The 24454-nt window shown below is 44.9% G+C and overlaps 1 protein-coding gene, 1 long non-coding RNA gene and 1 pseudogene across 2 annotated transcripts in view; 1 reads left to right on the top strand and 2 right to left on the bottom strand.

Moving 5' to 3' along the window:
* The window catches only part of SLC16A2 (solute carrier family 16 member 2), a 113028-nt gene extending 108915 nt beyond the window's left edge, over positions 1 to 4113 (bottom strand). Inside the window, exon 1 of the mRNA XM_004064408.4 lies at positions 2897 to 4113. Within this exon, the coding sequence (XP_004064456.2) occupies positions 2897 to 3542 (646 nt within the window). The 5' untranslated portion in view covers positions 3543 to 4113. The remainder of the gene's footprint in view (positions 1 to 2896) is intronic.
* A 78-nt stretch (positions 4114 to 4191) lies between these two features.
* LOC129530111 (uncharacterized) lies at positions 4192 to 13253 on the top strand. Its single transcript, XR_010132552.1, has 2 exons — positions 4192 to 4614; positions 9350 to 13253. It is a non-coding gene; the product is annotated as an uncharacterized lncRNA (long non-coding RNA).
* Positions 13254 to 14787: 1534 nt separating this feature from the next.
* Positions 14788 to 15526, bottom strand: LOC101133799 (small ribosomal subunit protein eS7-like; annotated as a pseudogene).
* Positions 15527 to 24454: the final 8928 nt, after the last annotated feature.

Genomic DNA, 24454 nt, shown 5'->3' with positions numbered 1-24454 from the left:
TGTCGTGAAATATGACTGCGCCACTGCACTCCAACCTGGGCAACAGAGCAAGATCCCATCTCTAAAAATAAAGTATAAAAAACTACCTTTCTGTGGGGCTTCCTCACAACAATCCCAATCATCTGCAGGACCTTCCACCCATTAAGCCGATCAACACAGCTTTAGGTCTGTGAAGATATTAGGCCTAGTCAAAGAGAAATTGGGTTACGAGGTGCCTCCAAACACCAAATTCATAGACTCTTAGAGATGGAAGTCATGTCAGATATTAATAAAAATGGACAATGCACCAAATTCCTTGAGCGTGGGGGTGTACATTCTGTTTCTCCCAGAATGGCTATTGGACAAATACTGGCTGATAAAAATGATACAAACTTCTATTAGCTTCTTCTATCCCTTTGAGACACCAGTGCTGTGGCACAGATGGCTGGGAAATTTTGAGTAAACAGCAGAAAGTGTCTGCAGGCAAAGACATTCAGAATCTCAGGATCTGAATGGTTGCTTGGGAAAGTTGAAGGGCTCAGGAAAGGTAGTACTGAGGATGAGATTTTCTAGGAGCTCCATGTGATAGGGTGTTCCTGACTTTTCCAAAATAAAAACTGTGGTGTCCCTAAGAACCTCTAGTATCAAAAATAATGTCAGTGAGTTCAAGATACACCACAGCAAGGACCCAAGCCAAAGTATTCTGAGACCCTAGGGACATACCAAATTCCCTTCTGTTTCTTCCTGACCTATACTCACTATAATTTAAACCAGTGACCTCAGCCCCTCAGTGAACCTGGTCTGTGTCAGAGTATGCACTAGCCACACCTCTGCATAGCCAACTGCACCCCCACCACCACCCCCACCCTCTAGCTGCACTGTGAGGTCTTGACCGGAAAGTCCCAGCCAGCCCTCCCCCTGAGTCCCCTATGATCACCTACTTTGAAGTCTGTTCCCCAGCAGTGAGCCTCTTCCTGGTAAAATAGTGGTTTTTCCAAGTTTTATTATACACTCCTAAGATCACAGCTCTAGGCCTCCTCACACCATATAAATGCCAGGGCCTAGCTTCAGCCTAGCCTCTACTGCTTCTCATCAAGTTTCCCTCAGACTTTGCCACTCACTGATCCTGAAGGCCAACAGCCTGCCTTCAACCACAGGGCAATGCTCAGCAGGTGCCCTTGGAGGTAACCTAGGCAACAGCATGAGTCCCTACACTGCCTGCTTTCCCAGGAGCCCCTGAACTGCATCAAAGCAGGGAAAAAGGTGGTCCCAGGGGTGACTGTGGCAGCCATCTTCCCCGCAGAAGTTGCTCTACACTGTCCCAGGACCCCTCCATTCCAGCATCACAGTGGGCCTGGGTAGTCAAGAGACTTCCTTTGACAACCACTGACGCACTGTCTTCATCGGGGCCTGCACACCGCTGCTGTGCCAATGGATCACAAGGTCTGAGGCATCAAGATCCCCAAAGCCCCTTCTGCCAGGGAAGTCCAGCAAAGCTGCAAACTAAAACCACAAGTCCTCGGTTGAAATCGGTGGGAGAGGGCCCAGGGAATCCACAGGTGGACACTCCAGAATTCAAGGTTTCTATGTTCACTTAATAATTCCCAGGTCCCCTCAAATGGCAGCAGAAATATGTGGGGGTTGGAGGTTGGCGAGAGGATGGAACTCCTCAGTCCGAGGGCAACACTGCGAAAAGCCACATATTCTGAGTTGTGAACTTGGGGCTGGTGGCAAGAGTCGAGCTGTCCTGAGGAGCCACGAGAGGGAGCAAGCCTTGCCAGAGAGGGCATCCCAATCCCCCGTCTTCGTCTGAATCCCTCACCAGAACTGCTGAGGGATTTCGCCAGCGGCTTTGCTGGGAAAGCGAGATGGTTCCTCTGACTTCTCCCAGCTCACAGGCGGCCTCAATGAGAAGAGCGCACACGCCTGGGGTCTTGCGTCCACTGGCCTGGAAAGCGAGGGCTATGCCCCCCAACTCTGTCTGAGATCAAGTCAGCTCCAGGCGAAAGCTGGAATGGCGGGTCTGGCATTCAGGCTGTAGGCCGAACGAGGCACCCCACCGGTAGCAGAGAGGCGCGGGTTGCCGGGGAAGGCAGGGCTGAAGTTGGGGGCGGTGCGGAGTGAGCAGCAGGGCCCAGCCTGCCTGCGGCCTCACGCCTCTCTGGCAGGAGACTGCGGAGACCGCCTCCCCGCCCGCTTTGGGGCTCGGCTCATAGGGCACGGAGATCCATTCACTCCCGCGGGGCGGCAGAGGACTGCCGGGCCCAGCTGGGCCGTAACGGCGGCGGCCAGAGACGCACTCACACCCCGACTCGAACTCCCTCCCTCCCTTTCTCTCTTGCAGACACGCACGCCTGCCATGTGTTTGACTCTTCGCTCATAGTCATCAGGATTCCTAAAGTGTTTTTAACAGAAAACACCTCCGCTTCCCCAAAGGAACCGGGGGGCTGCTGCGGAGATCAGCGGTACGGTGCTTCTCTCAGAGCCCGCCCCGCCTCTCAATTCTCTCCTCTCCTCATGACTTCTCCCCACCTCCAAAAAAAAAAAAAAAAAAAAAAGTCCTGCAAATATTTTCCCCCAGCACACAGGGGCAAAGGTACCTTAAACCTGAAAGGTGCATTTAGATTTGTCCCAGGGCAAAAAAAAGTCCATTGCTTGCCAAGGATCAATGAATGTCCCAGTTCGTACCCCCGGGACGCCTTGCACCTAGTCTCCCCAGTCCAGGCTGCCCAAAGCCCCGCAACCCGCACCCTAGGAGAGCCATGGAAAAGGGGCAAGGGGCAAGGGGTAAGGGGTAAGGGGAGGAGTCGGAGAGGCGCGTTGGAGGGGCGCCTCGGACCGGGAGGTATGGGGTCGGTGGCAGCGGGAGCGGCCAACCTTGCCCAAAATGCCAAGTGGGGCGTGCGGGGCCACTCACCTGCTTGGAACTCCACTTGGCGATTTTTTTCCTTTTCCTCCTCTAGCAGCATGGAGTAGAGGATCCCGACAGAGTTATGGATGCCGAAGATGGAGCCGTTGCACCAGGTGGCAGCGAACACCACCACCCAGCCGAAGCCACCTTCGGGAGGCTGGAAGCCGCGCGCGGTGCCGCGGGTCTCTACCGTAGGCGTGGGCTCGGGTTCGTGCACCCGCTCGGACTCGAACTCCAGCTCCGGCAGGGGTGCGGGGTCCGGTAGGGGCTGGGGCTCCGGCTGGGGCTCGGGCGGGGGCACGGGCACGGGCTCGGGCTCAGGCTCCGGCTCAGGCTCCGGCTCTGGGCTACCCACCGGCTCCTGCTGTTCCTGGTCTGCCTCCTGCCAGGGCCCCTTTGCTTCCTCGCTCGCCTGGCTTTGCAGCGCCATCGCGGCGGGGGGACTGTGGCTGCTTGGGCCAGAGGAGCCGCTGTGTGGCTGGTACTTGTTTCTGCTGCTGCAGCTGCTGCTGCTCGGAGGGCTGCTGCTGCCGCTGCCGCTGCCTCCTCCTCCAGGCTCCGCGCCCCAGCTGGCCAGCCCGTCCCGCGACAGACGGTCCCTCGAGCCCTCTCCTCCTCCTCCCACGTCCAACCCCCCTCCTCCTCTCCCCATGTCATCTCTCTCTCCTCCCCCTCCTCCACACCCCCCACCTCTTCCTCCCTCAACAGGCAGCCGCTACAGCTTCGCTCTTCTCCCCAGCCCTTCCTCCTCCTTTTACTCGCCTACCTACTCCAGCCGCCACTGCCTCCCCCAGCTCCCTTCCCAAACTACTGAACCCTGTTCTTGCCCGGATGCCCGTTAGAGGAAAAGTTAAAATGGAAAAAAGGAAGCACAAACTATCCTGTTCTCCTGCCCTCTTTTCCCCGCAGGCTCTAGAACCGACATTGATCAACCCCGAGCCTCGGGAAGACCCCTCCTGTTCTTTGCTCCCATTCCCTCCTTCCTCACAAGCAGCCCGCAACTGAGGTGGCACCGGGGACCCTAGGACGACAGCTGGCCCGCGAGGAACCCCACCCTGCCCTCAGGAGCTCCCATGTCCCTCCTTGGACTTGAGGAGGACGACCTGAGGGGACAGCCTGGGCCTCGGACAGCGGGTAGACACAATCTTCTCGAGCCCGAGGACTCGGCCCCCCGCGGTCCTGCGCACCCCCGGGAGTCTCCCCCTGCCCCCGCCCTTCCCGGCAAATCCCTGGCGGCCTGGGAGGGGAGGAGGCGGCCATGCAGCGAGGCCCGCCCCTCCGGGCAGTCAATCAGGGCTTTGTTTGCGCCAACCTGGAGCCCGGAGGAGCCGCAGAGGGCCGGGTCTGGGCCGGGCCAGGGCCGAGTGTGGGCCAGGAGCCGGGCCAGGAAGGGAGGGAGGTGGCACCAGTGGGGGCCGGGCCCAGGCCCAGTCGGGAGCCGAAGCTCAGTTCAAGCTCCTCCCGACTCTCTGTCCCGGACTGGGGAGGAACGAGTTGGAGTCGGGTCCAGCCGCCAGTTTGGGCTTGGGCTGCCCCGCCCCCGATATCTCGGCTGGGCTGGTCCCTCAGGCCTCGGCCGCGGCTTTTCAGGTGCTGGAGACTCAGCGGAGCTGCAAGCGGACGGATGTCTTCCCAGCACCCACCGCCCCCTTCCGCCCACCTCAGGCATGCAGACATGGGAGTCCCACTGTATGTCGCAGACTGAGGCCCCAGCCCCACTGAGGGTAAGGGAGAGTTTGTTCCCCAGGAAGCGCGCCGGGTCAGGGAGAAGGAAAGGTGGGGGATCTGTCTTTCTGGTGGCCGGGCACTCAGCAGGGGTGCGCAGGGGTGCCCAGCCTCAGCCCTCAGGGCCCGCTCGGCGATACCGGGAAGCTCTGCCTCCCCTAAGGGTCTATGCGTCTAATGCACTAAACGTGAAGTCGTGGTGTCGTTACCAAGCTACTCGGCTTCCACGAGCGGGCGGGCGAGTGGCAAGACCTTTCTACCCTGCATCTCATTAACCCTCCTGATAAGTGAAAGACTGCATAGCCAGAGGTGATGCAGCTCCGGGGCTGCGTGGCTGCGCTAGATGCCTGTAAATACAGTCATTAAACACCTGAGGGCTGGCGGAGCTGGGTGGAAGGATATAGATGTCCTGAGGAGCTTGCGCTGCCATACGAGAGGAATCAAACAAATTCAAAAATCTCTTCACTCAGCAGGGAAGGCATTGCCCGAACAGAGCACGTCCCTTATTGCCCTAAGGTTTATTATTACCTGCTTTTTTGCACGAAAACTGAGGCTCAACGAGGTCAAGGCATTTATTAGCCTAAGATCATGAGCCAAGTCAAGGACAAGCTAGAATTCAAGGCAGGTCTCCATATAACGAGAAGCTTCATGCTCCCTGTGTTTCACCAAAAGAGTCTAGGATTTGAGGCTCCCTGGGAGGAGACAGAGGAGGGAAGGCAGGATCTGACTGAACTATCACAGTGGGCTTCTGGAAGAGGTTGTGTTCAAGATGGGCCTGGATTTTTTTTTTTCTTTTTGAGACAGTCTCGCTCTGTAGCCCAGGCTGGAGTACAGTGGCGCGATCTCGGCTCACTGCAACCTCCGATCCCTGGTTCAAGCGATTTTTCTGCTTCAGCCTCCCGAGTAGCTGGGATTACAGTTGTGCGCCACCACACCCGCTAAGTTTTGTATTTTTAGTAGAGATGGGGTTTCACCATGTTGGCCACGCTGGTTTCAAACTCCTGACCTCAAATGATCCACCCGCCTCGGCCTCCCAAAGTGTTGGGATTACAGGCATGAGCCACCGTTCCTGCAAGGCCTGGAATGTTGAGTAGGATTTTAAAAGGCCAAGGGTGGGGGAAGGTGGTCCCCTACATCAGAGCATGCTTTGAGCTCAAAGCACAGAGCTATAGACTGTACTCACAGAAAGAGGGAAGTGAAGGCTAATCAGGCCAGAAAGTTAATATGTATGCCGTCTGCCTCTCCTAGGAAACGTTTACATTTTAATAAAAATTCATAATGCTTCAGCTACGAGGAGTGACAAGTCATGGACACTATGGGCACCGGGGCTTAAGCTCTGCTTTTTAGTCAGGGGTCTCACCATACATATGACCACCTGTTGCCCCAGGAGAACACTAGTTTGGTTTCCACTTGCAGGGACCCTGACTGAAGAAGACCCTAAAAATAGTTATTTCCCACCCCGGAACTAGGAATAGACCCTGGAATCTTGCACCCATCTAGATTCTTATTATCTTGAATTCTACTTCCCTCATTGTTTAAACTGGTTTTTAGATCACTGGAATGGGAGTATGGGTGGGTGATGACCCTCACTGAGAATCTCCTGTGACTCTAGCACTGTGCTAGGCCCTTTATATATGAGATCTTATATAATCTTCATAACATTACTGTAAGATTGGGATGATTTGTTCCCATTTTGTAAATGAGGAAACGGAGGCTCCAAGAGGCTAAGTTACTTGTTTTAAGTCTACAAAGCTAGTAAGAGGTAGAACAGGGATCTTTGCTCATTTGTGTGGGTTTCAAAGTATGTGCCCCACCCAGAAGACAGAAATATGTAACTGCCATTTCACCATTCTAGTAACATATGCAGTACTACCATTTCTCCCCTCTTTAGAAGATACTTTATAACGGCTAAATCACTGGCATCAGGAGACCAGGGTTTTAACCTTGGTTCTACCGCTGCATGCCTGTATGATCCTAAGCAATTTCTTTTCCCTTTCTGAGCCTCAGTTTATCTGCAAACTATTTTGCAGAGTTACTAAATGCCATGCTAAGAGGTAAAGGCTTTATTTTTGATATATAATACAAGATCACCACTGTTTTGAGTAGGAGAGTAACATCAGAACTGCATCTTAGAAAGAATATTGTGGTGACAGTTTAGATCAGGGGTCCCCAAACCCCTGGCCACAGACTGATACTAAGTCCATGGCCTGTGAGGAACCAGGCCACACAGCAGGAGGTGAGTGGCAGGTGAGTGAGCATTACCACCTGAACTCTGCCTCCTGTCAGATCTGCCGCAGCATTAGATTCTCATAGGAGTGCGAACCCTATTGTGAATTGCGCATGCAAGGGATCTAGGTTGCGCATTCCTTATGAGAATCTAACTGCTTGATGATCTGAGGTGGAACGGTTTCATCCTGAAACCATCCCCCTCAACCCCTGTCCCTTGGAAAAATTGTCTCCCACAAAACCAGTCCCTGATGCCAAAAAGTTGGCGACTGCCGGTTTAGATGATGGCATGGAAAGATAAGATGTAAGGAAACGAACCAATAGACTAAGTAAAAAAAAAATGTTGATGATCTGGAACGGGCACAGTGGCTCATGCCTGTAATCCCAGCACTTTGGGAGACTGAGGCGGGCAGATCACTTGAGGTCAGGAGTTCGAGACCAGCCTGGCCGACATGGTGAAACCCCATCTCTATCAAAATTACAAAAATTAGCTGGGCATGGTGGAGGCTGAGGCAGGAGAATGGCTTAAACCCAGGCGAGAGAGGTTGCAGTGAGCCGAGATCGAGCCACTGCACTCCAGCCTGAATGACGGAGTGAGACTCTGTCTCAAAAAAAGAAGAAAAAAAGGTGATCATCTGAAATAGGGCACTGACTATGGAAATGGAGACAAAGGGATATCTCTGTCAATCATTGTTATGGTAGAGTTGATAGAACAGATTTGTGTAATGAGAGAAAGGGAAGAAACTGACATTTCTTGCTTGAGTAAAGGAAAGGATGGTATAGTGTTAATGGAGATTGCGAATTAGGAGCTGACTCAGGTTTGAGTGCCTGTGGCTTCCTGTCTCTTTCGCCCTGGCCCCCAAACAATCCTGTCAATTATAGCTCTAAAGTACGATTTTAATCATGACACTCCTCTACTTTACAAATCTTCAATGATTGTCCATTTGACTTTCAAGTTTAAATTCCTCAGCCAGGCATGAAAGGTCCTTTGTGATTTGGGACCAGCCTTATTTGTTCATTCATTCATTCATTCATCATTTACTGAGAACCTCTATGTGTCAGGCTCTGTACTGTATACGAAACACAAACATAAAAGACCTGGTGCCTGTTTCTGAGGGGCTCATATTCAACCACTCTAGCATTACTCCCTGTCATTTTCTTCCCACCCTTTTCTCCCTTTCATACCATGCTACAAACACACTGGTTAGCCACCATTCCATGACTTATGAGCGTCTGCTGGTCTCTCGGCCTTCACCAACCATTCTCTTAACTATCTTCCAGTTGAGATTCCATACCGTTCTTGACTCTCCAGAGTAGGTTAAACAAAACAGATAGCAGAGTTAGTCTTGAACTGAGGAAGCATGTCACTTGCCTTTCTCATACCACTCAGCCATTCATTTCCCAAATAGTTATCAAGCAACTATGTGTACCATTCACCATATTAGGCACTGGGGACATACAATGGTTCTTGTCCTCATGGAGCTTACATTGTAGTAGAAACTGTTAATAATTATAACTACCATTTATTGAATGTAACTCTACTAAATTGGGTGAAGACATTTTGAGATAGAAGTATATAAAAGATGAGACAAGGTTGAGAGTAAAGTTGTAGAAATACGGCTAGTGTCCTAAGATGCATGAAGTTTCCTCTATAAATCTCTAAATCATGCTTGATCAATAAACATCATCAGCAACAACAGATCTTTAGAGAATACTACTACCATGTGTAGATTAATCAGCTTGGGTTATGCTCACAACAAGTAAGTAAGGTGTGGCTCCTGTAGCCCTTTACATTATTTTACTTGTCTGACTGTGGACCTTGGAAAAACCCTAGCAGATGTCTCTCATTCATATTGCAGGTTATAGAATGTGCTTTTCTTCTGTCTCTAACAGAAATGAGCCCACAATGGAATCATTCCAATTACTTATGCCCTTGATTATTCACTTTAGGGGGTGAAGCAGAGCAGTGGTTCCCTAACCTGGTTGCACATGAAAATCCCCTAGAGACTTTTCTAAAAGCACCAACTCCGAGGTCCCACTCTACCCTTGCTGAATTGGAATATCTTGGGGTGAGACCCAGGAATACATAGATTGGACAAGGCCCCTAGTAATATTAATGCACTGCCAGGTTTGGAAACCAGAAAACCAAAACGATGCTTCCCCAAAATTTCAATCTGAAAGACCAGTAAAATTTCTCTAAAGTTTCTCCAGAAACTTTGGGGACCAACATAATGCCAACTTTTTGTCATGTAAGGACATGTTTCTTCACTGTCATGTTATTATTGAAATGATATTTTAACATCAAAATCTAGAAAGTGTGGAAAGAACAGTCTTTTACTCAGAAAAGGCTTTCTTAAGATATGTCAGTTGATAACAATTTTTCTCATGTATGTCAGCACACTGATGAAAATGTCATAGACTGTCATGGGTATGCAGCTTAGTGCTTGGGATTCCATGGACCAGATGACCTCTGAAAGTCCTTTCTACCCCTGAAATTGTCTATTTTAGGCAAAAGGCACATCTTTGCTTTGGGCCTCTCCTATTCTCCAATAGGATTTTCCAGCTGGAATGGAATTCACTAGGTCATTCACATCATCTCCCTGCCCTGTGCCTAAATCATTCTAACTACTTGAGAATGGATGATATATTGAGGGCATTCTCAAGAAGGTGAGTACATAATCTTTCTATCCTTTACTCCTTTTCTTTATTCATCTTTATAAGGGTAACTTCAGAGTTCTGATGACACAGCATCACCTTGGATTCAAGAGCCAACTGGGATGGATTGTGAGAAGGAGCCAGGGTGCTCTGATAGTGGCAAAAGAAGTCCAAAGACAGAGAAGGCTTTGGTTTTGTTACCCGCAATCAGGAAGAGTCCTGATAGGAACCCACATTACTGGGAAATGGATTTGAATGTCAACACCTTTAGATGGCCAAAGTGGAAGCATGGAGGGTAACGGATATTGGACATAGCCTGATTTCAGCTTGAGCCAGAAGGCTATTCATAATAATAGGTGCATTAAAAACAAATCAATTGGCTATGTGCATGGAGCCTGCTTCCTGAATGCCAAGGAAGCAGTCTGCTTAATAGTTTGTCTATTATTAGAGCAGGCATAGAGGGGGAAAGATGACGGAAGCAGCAGAAGCATTATGGAAAAGAAAGAGATAGAAAATACTTAACCCTCTGAGGGTAGTATAGAAGAGCAAAGCTTGAAGTGAAAGTATGTAATGTATTGGTTTCTTGACCCTATCCAAGGGAGAAATTTAATGAGTTTTATTTTAGCCTTTTATTAATTCATTTAAAAAACTCATTTAAGAGATATTTATTGAAAGCCAATTATGTGCTAAATATTGTGCTAAGAATTTCCCCATTCTGAAAAGAGGAACCCTTGTAAGACTGGAACAGAGGTGTCTTGGGTACATGGTTATGATGCAGTATAAAGATGGGCTTTGCCCTTATTACATCTGATTCTCTTCTGATAGACTGACCTTGGGCATAGAATCAGCATTATTTGTTTTCGTATCCTTAGCATTTAACACGATGCCTTATACAAAGAAGGTGCTCAGTACGTAGATAAATAAATAGATGTCGCTACTTGATGTAATAAAGCCCCGGTTTCTTCATTCAGAAACAATACAGATGAGGCCTATCTTTTAGGTTTGTTGTGAGGATTAGAAGTAAAGTATGGAAAGCACCTAGTACAGCACCCATCATGTGCTCAATAAATGTTAGCAATAAGACAGTTTGAGGATTGCTTTTATTGAAAAGAGAAAAGAAAACCTGATATGTTCTTTGGCATTAGTCCAATTCCAAAATCTAAAATAGCACATCAGAGCTGGAAGGGACCTTCTACAAAGTCCAAACTCCTCATTTTACAGATGGGAAAACTGAAGCCTAAAGAGGGAAAAGGATTTACTTAATGTTACATCTAAATTATCTACACTTTTCCTTGTAATTACCTCAAATCATTGTGGAAGGTGATATAACATACAAACATACATATGAGCTAGGGACATCATTTAATAAACGAGGAAATTGACATGGAAAAAAGTTAAATAATTTGCCCAAGGACCTATGATTCACACTATAGCAGTCTGGCTTCAGAGTCTGTGATTTTAACCGTTATACTTCTCTATTACAGCACTTATAAAATTATATTAAAATGACCCATTTGACATGTCTCCCCACTAGAACTTAAGCTCCTTGAGGGCAGGAAGTGTGTGATTTCCACTGTGGATAGTTATTTATTTATTTAACAAATATGTATTGGGCAACTATTATACACCAGGACTTGCTAGCCCCAGAGAGCAGGCCTTATCTTTGAAGCCAGATTATCTAGCTCTGTAATGCTATTGGTGTTCATTTTCCTTCTGTTATCGCCTTCTCTTTACTAATGTCTTATTGAGCGTTTCAGCTTAGTCTTATCTGTTCTAAGGAGCACGAGGTTCTGTGCCCATGCCTGGACCAGGCTGTTAAAGGAGAATAGCCAGTGAGAAACTTCATGGGGAAAGTGAAGTGCCAGAGAGATGATAAAATCTGGAGTTCCTCACCATTTGGAGAGGTTTCTTTTAGTAAAAGTTTTGGGGTATTGCATTTGGCAGGATTTTTTTTTAATTCAATTTAGAAAATGTCCTGGCCTTACAGTACCCTTTTGCCTATCTCCCACTCATTTGGCCTTCTAAGAAGTCACAGTCTACCTCTACCTCTACCTCTACCTCTACCTCTACCTCTACCTCTACCTATACCTATACCTACCTCTACCTCTACCCTCTTTCCACGGTCTCCCTCTGATGCCGAGCCGAAGCTGTACTGTACTGCTGCCATCGCGGCTTACTGCAACCTCCCTGCCTGATTCTCCTGCCTCAGCTTGCCGAGCGCCTGTGATTGCAGGCGCGCGCCGCCACACCTGACTGGTTTTCGTATTTTTTTGGTGGAGACGGGGTTTCGCTGTGTTGGCCGGGCTGGTCTCCAGCTCCTAACCGCAAGTGATCTGCCAGCCTCGGCCTCCCAAGGTGCCGGGATTACAGACGGAGTCTCGTTCACTCAGTGCTCAATGTTGCCCAGGCTGGAGTGCAGTGGCGTGATCTCGGCTAGCTACAACCTCCACCTCCCAGCAGCCTGCCTTGGCCTCCCAAAGTGCCGAGATTACAGCCTCTGCCCAGCCGCCACCCCGTCTGGGAAGTGAGGAGCTTCTCTGCCTGGCCGCCCATCGTCTGGGATGTGAGGAGCCCCTCTGCCCGGCCACCCAGTCTGGGAAGTGAGGAGCGCCTCTTCCCGGCTGCCATCCCATCTAGGAAGTGAAGAGCATCTCTGCCCGGCCGCCCATCGTCTGAGATGTGGGGAACGCCTCTGCCCCGCCACCCCGTCTGGGATGTGAGGAGTGCCTCTGCCCCGCCGCCCCATCTGGGATGTGAGGAGCGCCTCTGCCCGGCCGCGACCCCATCTGGGAGGTGAGGAGCGTCTCTGCCTGGCCTCCCCCTCTGAGAAGTGAGGAGCCCCTCCGCCTGGCAGCCACCCCTCTGAGAAGTGAGGAGCCCCTCCGCCCGGCAGCCACCCCATCTGGGAAGCCAGGAGCATCTCCGCCCGGCAGCCACCCTGTCCGGGAGGGAGGTGGGGGGCAGCCCCCACCCGGCCAGCTGCCCCATCCCGGAGGGAGGTGGGGGGCGCATCTGCCCGGCCGCCCCTTCTGGGAAGTGAGGAGCCCCTCTGCCCGGCCACCACCCCATCTGGGAGGTGTACTCAACAGCTCATTGAGAACGGGCCATGATGACGATGGCGGTTTTGCGGAATAGAAAAGGGGGAAAGGTGGGGAAAAGATAGAGAAATCAGATTGTTGCTGTGTCTGTGTAGAAAGAAGTAGACATGGGAGACTTCACTTTGTTCTGTACTAAGAAAATTCTTCTGCCTTGGGATGCTGTTGATCTATGATCTTACCCCCAACCATGTGCTCTCTGAAACATGTGCTGTGTCCACTCAGGGTTAAATGGATTAAGGGCGGTGCAAGATGTGCTTTGTTAAACAGATGCTTGAAGGCAGCATGCTCGTTAAGAGTCATCACCACTCCCTAATCTCAAGTACCCAGGGACACAAACACTGCAGAAGGCTGCAGGGTCCTCTGCCTAGGAAAACCAGAGACCTTTGTTCACTTGTTTATCTGCTGACCTTCCCTCCACTATTGTCCTATGACCCTGCCAAATCCCCCTCTGCGAGAAACACCCAAGAATGATCAAAAAAAGAAAGAAAACCTCTGTGCTTTGGGCTTTACCACTTATTGGGTTTGTGGCTTTTTGCAAGTTATATAACATGTCTGTGGTGCAATTATCTCATATGTAATCATAATTGTACTTCACACAATTGTCATCGAGATTTTCTGAGATAAATGATAATAATAATTGCTAACACTTCCTGGGCACTTACTATGTATCTGCTGTGTTCTAACCCATCAGGTGAGGCACTATTTTCATTTCATATAAAGGGATTAACATTGAAAAAAAAAAAAAAAGAAGTCACAGTCTAAATAAAAAGATCAGTCATTATATACATCCAGAAAGATAACTCCCCTGGTACCAGGTCATCAGTAGACACTAACTGCTAAAGAGGCCATAGGAGGGAAAGATGAGGGGAGACCTGGGGGTGGGGCACGGTGGGGCTCAGGATAGCTGAGGAAAGGCTATTAGTGTATGTACTTTGTGTACCTGCATTCTCAGACCCTGGCCCACCTCTTTAAGAGTGACTTCTCTGGCTCTAAGACAGCCACAGACCTAGGGCCTGAGGAACCTGAAGACCCTTGCACAGTAAGTTTCTAGACAGCAAGAGCTCGAGGAATGAAACATTGCTGGGCCTTAAATCTAGAATCAGGTATCAGTAGCTGAGCTGGAGTAGAGTAACTAGTATGCTCTGTCCCAAGGGCCATGTTTCAAGTCCAACTTGCTGATCTTCCAGATGAGGAAAGCCAGTTAAAGGGCAAGAAAAAATCATTCAAATGGATCGGGGCAAGGGGGCAAGGGGCAGGGGCAAGAGAGTTGGGTGGAGTGGAAGCACAAGGAGGAGGCAGTTTATTTTTCTCCTTCAGCATATATTTACAAAGTTCCTTCTGTGCTACAAAGTTCCTTCTGTGCCTAATTAAACTGAGTTTTTCCAGGGCCTCTTTTTGGATAGAGGAGGGGACAAAGGAAGAAGAGTGCATTTTGTTGAAACCTAGAGATATTAATTGACTCACCCAAGGACATACTGTGAATGGGACCAGAACCTTTGTCTCCTTACCTCCTGACTGCCTACATTTCTCCATGCCATACTACCTCCTATTATGTCATACACAGCTTAAAAATCTAAGATGATTCTTCACTGTTGAAAGGGTAAAGTCCAAACTCTTGTGCCACCTTGGACCCCTAATTATCCTGACACTGTTAAACTCTCCAATTGGTTCCTAGACTACCTCCTACAATGACATTTAAGCCCAAGTCTCACAGAGTTCTCTCCCACGTCACTGTCCCCAAGTGCTCTTGGTTTTCTTTTTCTTAACTGCTCCCTCAACCCCTGCAACAAATTAAAAGAATTTTACAGTGATCACTCATATACTCACCACTGGATTCTACCATTAACAATTTCCTGGCTGGGCGCGGAGGCTCACGCCTGTAATCCCAGCACTGTGGGAGGCTGAGGCCGGCAGATCACCTGAGGTCAGGCGTTCGAGACCAGCCTGGCCAAGATGGTGAATCCCCTCCTCTACTAAAAAATACAAAAAGTAGCAGGGCATGGTGGCACATGCCTGTAATCCCAGCTACTTGCGAGGCTGAGGCAGGAGAATCACTTGAACCCGGGAGGCGGAGGTTGCAGTGAGCCAAGATCGTGTCATTGCACTCCAGCCTGGGTGACAGAACAAGACTCCTTCTCAATTAAAAACAAAGAAACAAGCAAACAAAAAAACCATTTCCCATATTTGCTTTATCACATATCTGTCCATCTATCCACCTTTCCATTGATCCAGCCAGTTATTTTTATACATTTCAAAGTAAGTTGAAGATATCAGCACACATCCCTCCCCCAATACTTATGTATGTATTTTTTTTACTGTGAATATATATTTTATTTAGTCATTTTTTGTTTACAATTGAAACTCTGGGAATTCAAAATTAACATCCTTGCCCATGAGCTTCTTATAGACAGCAGAAAAGGTTTCAACCTTGTGTTCCACATTGTTCTGCTGTGCTTCGTCCAAATGAATCTTTATGAGGTGGCTGCCATCCAGTTTCACGTGGATTCTCTTGCCCACAATTTCGCTTGGGAAGAGCAAGTCCTCAAGGATGGCATCATGCACAGCTGTGAGCGTACAGCTCCTGGGACGCTTTTGTTTATTTTTTGTACGGCTTTTTTGAGTTGGCTTAGGCAGAATTCTCCTCTGAGTGATAAAGAAAATATGCTTCACTGAACTTTTTCTTCAATTCGTGTACTAGCTGGACTTGGGTTTTCTGGAAAGATTTCAGTTGAGGAACGGGAACAAAGATTATGATAGCTTTCCGACCACCACCAACTTCAATTTCCTTGGCTGCCGTAATATTCAGCTCCCAGAGCTGAGCCTTGAGGTCCAAGTTAATCTCCAGCTCCAGAAGAGCCTGGGAGATTCCGGATTCGAACTCGTCCGGCTTCTCGCCATTGGGCTTCACGATCTTGGCCCTTGAACTGAACATGGTCTTCTCCTTGCTGAGCGCTGGCTTAGGAAGAGTGCATGTATATTATTAACTAGAGTTCCATTTTTTGTAATTGTTTTCTTTTGAGCTAAAATTTACATACAATGAAATACAAAATCTTTTTTTTTTTTTTTTTTTTTTTTTGAGACAGAGTTTTGCTCTGCTGCCCAGGCTGGAGTGCAGTGGCACTATCTCTGCTCACTGCAACCTCCGCCTCCTGGGTTCAAGCAATTCTCCTGCCTCAGCCTCCTGAGTAGCTGGGATTACAGGCGCATGCTGCCACACCTGGCTAATGTTTGTATTTTCAGTAGAGATGGGGTTTTGCCATGTTGGCCAGGCTGGTCTCAAACTGCTGATCTCAGGTGATCTGCCCACCTTGGCCTCCCAAAGTGCTGGGATTACAGGCATAAGCCACCGTGCCTGGCCTGAAATATACAGTCTTAAGGGAATATTTGCTGAATTTTGACAAAGGCATACACCTGTATAACCCAAACCCCTGTCAAGATATTAAACACTACCATCATCCTCAGAAACTTCTCTCATGCCCCTTCTCAATCAAATTCACCCTCACCTCATCCTACAAAGAGAACCACTATGGATTAGTTGTGTGTGTTCCATATAAATGGAATCATACAGTAGGTAGGTAGCATTTTGAGTCTGGGATCCTTCGCAGCATAATGTTTTTGAGATTCATCCATGTTGTGCTGAATACAATTCCACTGTATTTGTTTATCCATTCACCAGCTGATGGACATTTGGGTTGTTTCTAGTTTGGGCCTATTAAAAATAAAGCTGCTAAGAACATTTATGTGCAAGTGTTTTAATGGACATATTTTCATTTCTTTTGGGTAAATACCCAAAACTGGAACTGTCAGGTCATAGGTTAAGGTGTATGTTTAACTACATGAGAAACTGCCAGAACTGATTCAAAAGATGTTCCACTTCACACTCCCACCAGCAATACATAAGCATTCTAGTTACTCCACATCCTCACTAATGCATAGTATTGTCATTTTTAAAACTAAATTTAGTCATTCTAGTGGGGTGTAGTGATTCTAACTTGCAGTTCCCTGATGACTAATAATGTTAAGTACTTTTTTTTCATATCCTTATTGGCCATTCATACATCTCTGTTCAAATACTTTGTGCATTTTTAAATTGGGTTGTTTGTTTTATATTATTGAGTTGTACATATACTTGATACCATTCCTTTGTCAGATATGTTTTATAAAAATTTTCTCCCAGTCTATTGTTTGTCTATTTTAGAAGAAATATATTTAATATTAAAATACAAGGGCCAGGTGCGGTGGCTCACACTTGTAATCCCAGCACTTTGGGAGGCTGAGGAAGGCAGATCACCTGAGGTCAGGAGTTAGAGACCAGCCTGACCAACACGGGGAAACCCTGTCTCTACTGAAAATACAAAAATTAGCTGGGCATGATGGCGGGCGCCTGTAATCCCAGCTACTCGGGAGTCTGAGGCAGGAGAATTGCTTGAACCTGGGAGGCAGAGGTTGCGGTGAGCAGAGATTGCACCATTACACTCCAGCCTGGGCAACAGAGCGAGACTCCGTCTCAAAAAAAAAAAAAATTAAAATACAGGATAGAAAGTGACATAGACCACACAAATACATGAGTAAAATTATGTGAGGAGACAATACAGTATTTACAAACCATATATCGGACAAATAATTTGTATATAAAGAACTCTCAAACTCAATAGTAATTTTCTTTACAATGTCTTTTGATGAGCAGACATTTTAAATTTCAAAGAAGTCTAATTTAGTCTTTTAATTTTTCTTGTTTGGGTGTGAGTTGTTTAAGAAATCTTTGGCCAGGTGTAGTGGTTCACACCTATAATCTCAGAACTTTGGGAGGCCAAGGAGGGAGGATCACCTGAGCCCAGGAGTTTGAGACCAGCCTGGGCAACATAGCAAGACTGTCTCTACTAAACATAAAATAAATAAAATAAAATAAAATAAAATAATAAAATAATAAAATAAAATAAAATAAAATAAAATAAATAAAATAAAAAAAAATCTGCCTATTCCCAAGTCATATGCTCCTATGTTTTCCTCTCAAAGCTTTATGACTTCAGATTTTATGTCTGGGCTTTTATGTTTGGGCTTATGATCCATCTCAAATTAATTTTCCTATATGGTTTAAGGTAATAGTTGAGGTTCATTTTGTTCATATGGATAGTCTGTTATTCTTGTACCATTTGCTGAAAAGACTTACATTTCCCCATTTGATTGTTTTGGCTTCTTGCCTTTTTATTGTTAACTCTTTTATTTAGAAAAGTGGATATGTAAGCTCACTCAATTTTCACAAATGGAACACTCCCATTTAATCAACCCCTATATCCCAGCAAACATATCAAGAAATGTAGCATTACGAACATCCTAGAAGCTGCCTTCCTGCCTACTTACAGTTACAACCTCTTCTGTTACAACAGTAACCACCCTCCCTGTACTAATAGCATAGATTAGTTGTATCAATTTTTATGCTTTATATAAATGGAATCATACATTGTGTAATCTTTTGTGTTTGGCTTCTTTCTCTCAATATTAAGTTTATGAGAGTCATCCATGTTGTGTCTAGCAATAGTTCATACATTTTGATTGCTGCATATTTTTCATTGGAGGAATATACTACATGGACGTGGACATTTGTGTTGTTTCCAATGTTTGACTATAATGAATGGTGCAGCTATTAACACGTCTTTTGTTGAAATGTGAGAAGGACATGACATTTTGGAGGGGCCAGGGGCAGAATGACATGGTTTGGATCTGTGTTCCTGGCCAAATCTCATGTTGAAATGTAATCCCCAATGTTGGAGGTGAGGCCTGGTGGTAGGTGACTGGAACATTGGGGTGGTTTCTAATGGTGTAGCACCATCCCCCCTAGTGCCATTCTTGTGATAGAGTTCTCATGAGATCTGGTTGTTTAAAAGTGTGTAGCACCTCTCCCCTCCCCTCTTCCTCCTGCTCTTGCCATGTGAGAAGTGCTGGCTCCCCCTTTGCCTTCTGCCATGTTTTTAAGTTTCCTGAGGCCTCCCCAGAAGCCGAGCAGATGGCCAGCATCATGCTTCCTGTACAGCCTGCAGAACCATGAGCCAATTAAACCTCTCTTCTTTATAAACTACCCAGACTCAGTTATTTATAGCAATGTGGGAATGGATTAATACACTCCCTATAACCACCACAGCCTGGAATGTGCTGGGTTATGCCTGAAGCCAGCATATTTCCGAGTCTCACCCAAAGTCCATGGCAAGTATTACCTGGATATCACTACTGATTATTCAGAACCCAAGGGCTCTTCAGTTAGCAGGTGATGAATCTTGCCAGGACTGGGTCCTTCCCTTCAAGGCAGCAGTTCCCTTCTGGCCCAGGGTGTGTCTAGAAATGTCATCTGGTAGCCAGGGCCTGGAATGGAGGCCTCAGGACTCTGCCCAGTGCCCTTTACTACTGTGGCTGAGCTCGTATCTAAGTTTCAAAACAAAGCCCTCTTTACTCTTTCCTCTCCTCTCTTTAAGCTGAGGGAGGGAGTCTCTCCTGGAGCTGCAAGCTGCACTGCCTGGTGTTGTGGCCTAGACTGTCATTCAAGTTTATTTAGGACGCTAGAGCAGTTTATCCCATCATGGTGGGGCTTGTCAGAATTCTGGTTCCAACCACTGGGATGGGTGATTCCCTTCTGGCTAGGGCTGGTCTAAATGCTCCCTCCATGGGTGCCAGCTGAGATGTGCCCACTGTTGCTTTCCACTGTGACAGGACAGCACTGAGTTCTAATGTAAGTCCCACAATCACTGCACTCTCCCTTTCCCAAGTGCACAGATTCTCTCTCCACACCATACTGTCACTGCCAGGGGATGGGAGAGACATAGTGTCTACAATTGATGACTGCCTTTCTTACCCTCTTCTGGGCCTCTTTCAGTGATATGAAGTTAAAACCAGGTACTGTGATCACTCACCTGATGATTGATTCTTATGTAGGGGCTTTTATTTTGTGGATAGTTGTTCAATTTGGTGTTTCTGTGGGGAGGACAATCAATGGAGGCTTCTGTTTAACCATCTTGCTCCTCCTCCTCCTCCTCCTCCTTCTTTTTTGAGATGGAGTTTCACTCTTGTTGCCAGACTGGAGTGCAGTGGCATGATCTCGGCTCACTGCAACCTCTGACTCCCAGGTTCAAGTGATTCTCCTGCCTCAGACTGCCGAGTAGCTGGGATTACAGGTGCACATGACCACATCCAGCAAATTTTTGTATTTTTAGTAGAGATGGGGTTTCACCATGTTGGCCAGGCTGGTCTTGAACTCCTGACCTCAAGTGATCCACTCGCCTCAGCCTCCCAAAGTGCTGGGATTACAGGCATGAGCCACTGTGCCCAGCCGCTCTGCCTCCTTCTTACTGGGCATGTGTTTGTTGGGAGGTTTTTGATTTCTGATTCAATCTTCTTACTAGTTATCGATATGTTAATATTTTCTATTCATGATTCAATCTTGGTAGGTTGTGTGTTTCTATGAATTTATCTATTTCTAGTTTGTTCAATTTGTCAGCATACAACTGCTCATAGTATTTTTTCTAACTGTCATTTAAATTTCTTTGGCTTCAGTTGTAATGTTCCATTTTTTCATTTCTGATTTTAGTTATTTGAATCTTCTCTTTTTTTCTTAGTTAATATAGCTAAAAGTTTTTTCTTTCTTTCTTTCTTTTTTTATTGGTACAGACAGAGTCTTGCTATGTTGTCCAGGCTGGTCTCAAACTCCTGGCCTCAAGCAATCCTCCCACCTCGGCCTCCCAAAGTGCTGGGATTACAGGTGTGTGCCACCATGACTGGCCTAAGGATTTGTCAATTTTGTTGCTCTTGTTAAAACATCTCTTAGTTTCATTGATGCATTCTATTATCTATTCCCTTCATCTCTGATTAATCTTTATTATTCCCTTCCTTCAGTTAGCTTTGTATTTAGTTTGTTATGGTTTTTCTGGTTCCCTGAAGTATAAAGTAAGGTTGTTGATTTGAGATGTTTCTTTTTATAATGTATGTGTTTACACATATAAACTTCACACTTAGTTTTTGCTGCATCCCATAAGTTTTGATGTGTAATATTCTCATGTTCATTTGTCTCAAGGTATTTTCTAATTTCCCTCATGACATCCTCTCTGGCCCATTGACTGTATACAAATATGTTATTATTTATTAAAATATATTTTAAGCCTTTTTAAAAGGAATGTGTTATTTAAATTCCACATATTTGTGGATCTTCCAGTTTTCATTCTGCTATTCATTTCTAGTTTTATTTCATTGTGACTGGAAGAGATATTTTGTATAATTTCAATCTTTTTGAATTTGTTAAGATTTGTTTTGTGGTCTAACATGTGGTCTTTCCTAGAGAATATTCCATGTTCATATTCTGTTCTTTTTGGGTGGACTGTTCTATATGTCTGTTAGGTCCAATAGGTCTACAGTTTTGTTCAGGTCCTTTATTTTCTTATTGACTTTCTGTCTAGTTGTTCTATCCGTTCATTATTAAAAATAGGATATTAAAGTCTCCTATTACTATTACTATTTTGCTGTCCATTTTTCATATTTTTTGCTGTCTCTTTTCTCACTTAATTCTGTCAAAGTTTATATATTTAGGAGCTCTGATGTTTGTTGCATGAATATTTATAATTTTTTTGGTGAATTGTCTCTTTTATTGTTATATAATGTCCTTATTTGTCTCTTATAACAGTTTTTGACTTAAAGCTTATTTTGTCTGATATTAGTACAGTCATTCTGCTCTGTTTGGTTACCATTTTTATGTAGTATCTTTTTCCATCCTTTCACTTTAAGTCTATGCATGTCCTTAGATCTAAGGTGAGTCTCTTATAGATAGCAAACAGGTGGATCCTGATTTTTTATCCATTCAGCCAACCTATGTATTTTGGGGAGTTTAATCCACTTACATTTAAAGTAATTACTGATAGTGAAGTACTTCTTACTGTCATTTTGTTGTTTTCTGTATGTTTTGTCCCTTTTCTCTCCTTTCTTTTCTTACTGCTTTCCTTCATTTTCATTGTTTTTTTTTCTTATAGTGACATGCTTTGATTTCCTTCTCATTTCCTTTTGTGTATATTCTATTGGTATTTTCTTTGTGATTACCATTGCAACTACATAAAATGTTTTAAAGTTATAACATTCTATTTCAAGCTGACAACAACTTAAGTTTAACAACGAAAACTTTACTCCTTTACAGCATCACTCCCCCACTTTATATTATTGATGTCACAAATAACATTTTTTAAAGATATGGGCTCTCCCTCTGTCACCCTGACTGGGAGTACAGGTGTGCATCACCATGCTTAGCTAATGCTTTTTAACTGAATTTGCTTCATAGAGATGCGGTCTCACTATGTTGCCCAGGCTGGTCTCAAGCTTCTGGCCTCAAGCAGTTCTCCAGCCTTGGCTTCCTAAAGTGCTGAAATTACATGCGTGAGCCACCATGCCTGGCCATGTTTACTGTATGTCTTATTATGGGCTGAATTGTGTTTCCTCAACATTTATATGTTGAAAGCCTAACCCCCAGTACCTCAGATGATGACTGTATTTGCAATAGGGTCTTTGAGGTAAATAAGTAAAAATGAGGCTATTATGGTGGGCTCTAATCGAATCTGACTGATGTCCGTATTAGACTAAGACACACTGAGAGACACCAGGATGTGCATGCATAGAGAAAAGACCATGTGAGGATGCAATGGGAAGGAAGCCATCTGCAAGACAAGAAGAGAGGACTTAGGAGAAACTAAACCTGCTAACACCTTGATATTGAACTTCTAGTCTCCATAAGTGTGAGGAAACACAATTCTGTTGTTTAAACCACCCTTTATGTTATATTTTGTTATGGCAGCCCTAGTATACTAATATATGTCTTTTATATATATAGTATTTTATATATACATATATATTTATATGCCCTAGCATACTAATATATTATCTTTTTTGTTTCTCACTTCCTCCATTAGTGCTTCCTTTTGTGATTAATTGATTTTTTTTGTTAGTGTACCATTTGAATCCCTCTTTGTTTCTTTTTCTGTATATTTTCAGTTTTTCCCTTGGTGATTACCCTGGGGATTACAATTACTATCTTATCTTTGTAACACTCAACTTTGAATTAATACTTAGTTTCAATAGTACTAGAAAACTCTGGCCCCTTACAGCTCTGTCCCTCTTTTATGTTGTTATTGTCACAAATTACACCTTTATACATTGTGTACCCATTAGCATAACTTTAAAATTATTATTTTATATCTTTGTCCTTTAAATTCTACGGAATAAAATGGTTACAAATCAAATATGCAATACTACTGGCTTTTTATACTTACTTATTATATTAGGTAGCTAGGGCTGTCATAACAAAGTATCACGGACTGAGTGGCTTAAACAATAAAAATTTATTTTCCAATAGTTGTAGAGAATAGAAGTCCTGGATTTAGGTGTTGACTGGGTTAGTTTCTTCAGCAGCCTCTCTCCTTGGCTTGTAGATGGCCATCTTCTCCCTGTGTCTTTGCATAGTTTTTCTTCTGTGTGTATCTGTATTCTAATCTCCTCTTCCTATAAGGATACTAGTCATGTGGGATTAGGTCCCACTCCAATGACCTTATTTTAACTTAATTACTTCTTAAATACCCTTCCTCCAAATATAGTCACATCCTGAAGTACTGGAAGATAGGACTTTAATGCATACATTTTGGTGGACACAATTCAGCCAATAACACTTGTGTATCTACCTTTACCATTGTTCTTTATTTCTTTGGCTATCCTTGAATTACTTTCTGTTTTCCTTTTATTTCAGTCTGGAAGACTCCCTTTAGCATTTATTTTTTAAAAATAAATCTTATTGTGTATTCAGGTTTACAACATGTTATGGAATACATGTAGATAGTAAAATAATTACTGTGGTGAAGCAAATTAACATATCTATCATCTCACATAGTTACTTTTTTGTGACAAGAACAGCTAAACTCTACTTAGTTGACAAGAATCTTTAATACAATTTTATTAACTACAGTCCTAATGTGGTATGTTGAAACTCTAGACTTGTTCATCCTACATATCTGCTACTTTGTATCCTTTGACCTACATTTTCCTGTTTGTTCCCTATCCCCACCCATGGTAACCACTGTTTCATTCTGTCTGTACTACATATTTGACTTTTAAAAAATAGAGTGCACAATATAAATAAGATTATGCTATATTTTTCTTTCTGTGTCTCGCTTATTTTACTTAGCATAATGTCCTCCAGGTCCATCCATTTTGTGGCAAATGGCAGTATCTCCTTTTTAAAGGCTGAATAATATTTCATTATATATATGGGTGTGTATAAATAAATAAATACACACACATATCTATATACGTGCATAACACATTTTCTTTATCCACTTGTCCATTGATGGACACTTATGTTGTATCCATATTGTGGCTATTGTGAATAATGTTTCAACAACACGAGAGTGCAGATATCTTTACAAGATGGTGATTTCATCTCCTTTCAGTATATACCCAGAAGAAGGATTGGCTCTAGCATTTGTTGTAGGGCATGTCTGCTAGTGATGAATATCATCAGTTTTTCTTTATCTAGAAATGTCTTAACTTTTCCTTCATTTTTCTTCCTGAAATGTACCCTTTATTAGAAATATATTATTATCATTTCTACAAAAAAATTAGGTTTCTTGCTTTTCTAAATGGTGAGTCAAGTCCATTTTCCATCTAGACAATTGTGTTCAGCAAAGAAATATTAAACAAGGTGAAATTCAAAGTAGATCTTGTGGCACAGTGGATAAGGACAAGACAGTTGTGCTCAAATAAATCTGGAGTTGAGTTCCAGGTCTACCAGTTACTTAGGGTGTGACCCAGAATGGCTTCTCCATTTTTCTAAAAAATAGACTTTACT

This window comes from Gorilla gorilla, chromosome X, assembly GCF_029281585.2.
Source record: "Gorilla gorilla gorilla isolate KB3781 chromosome X, NHGRI_mGorGor1-v2.1_pri, whole genome shotgun sequence".
In the NCBI taxonomy this organism is placed as follows: Eukaryota; Metazoa; Chordata; class Mammalia; order Primates; family Hominidae; genus Gorilla; species Gorilla gorilla.
This window is presented reverse-complemented; position numbering and strand designations above follow the sequence as displayed.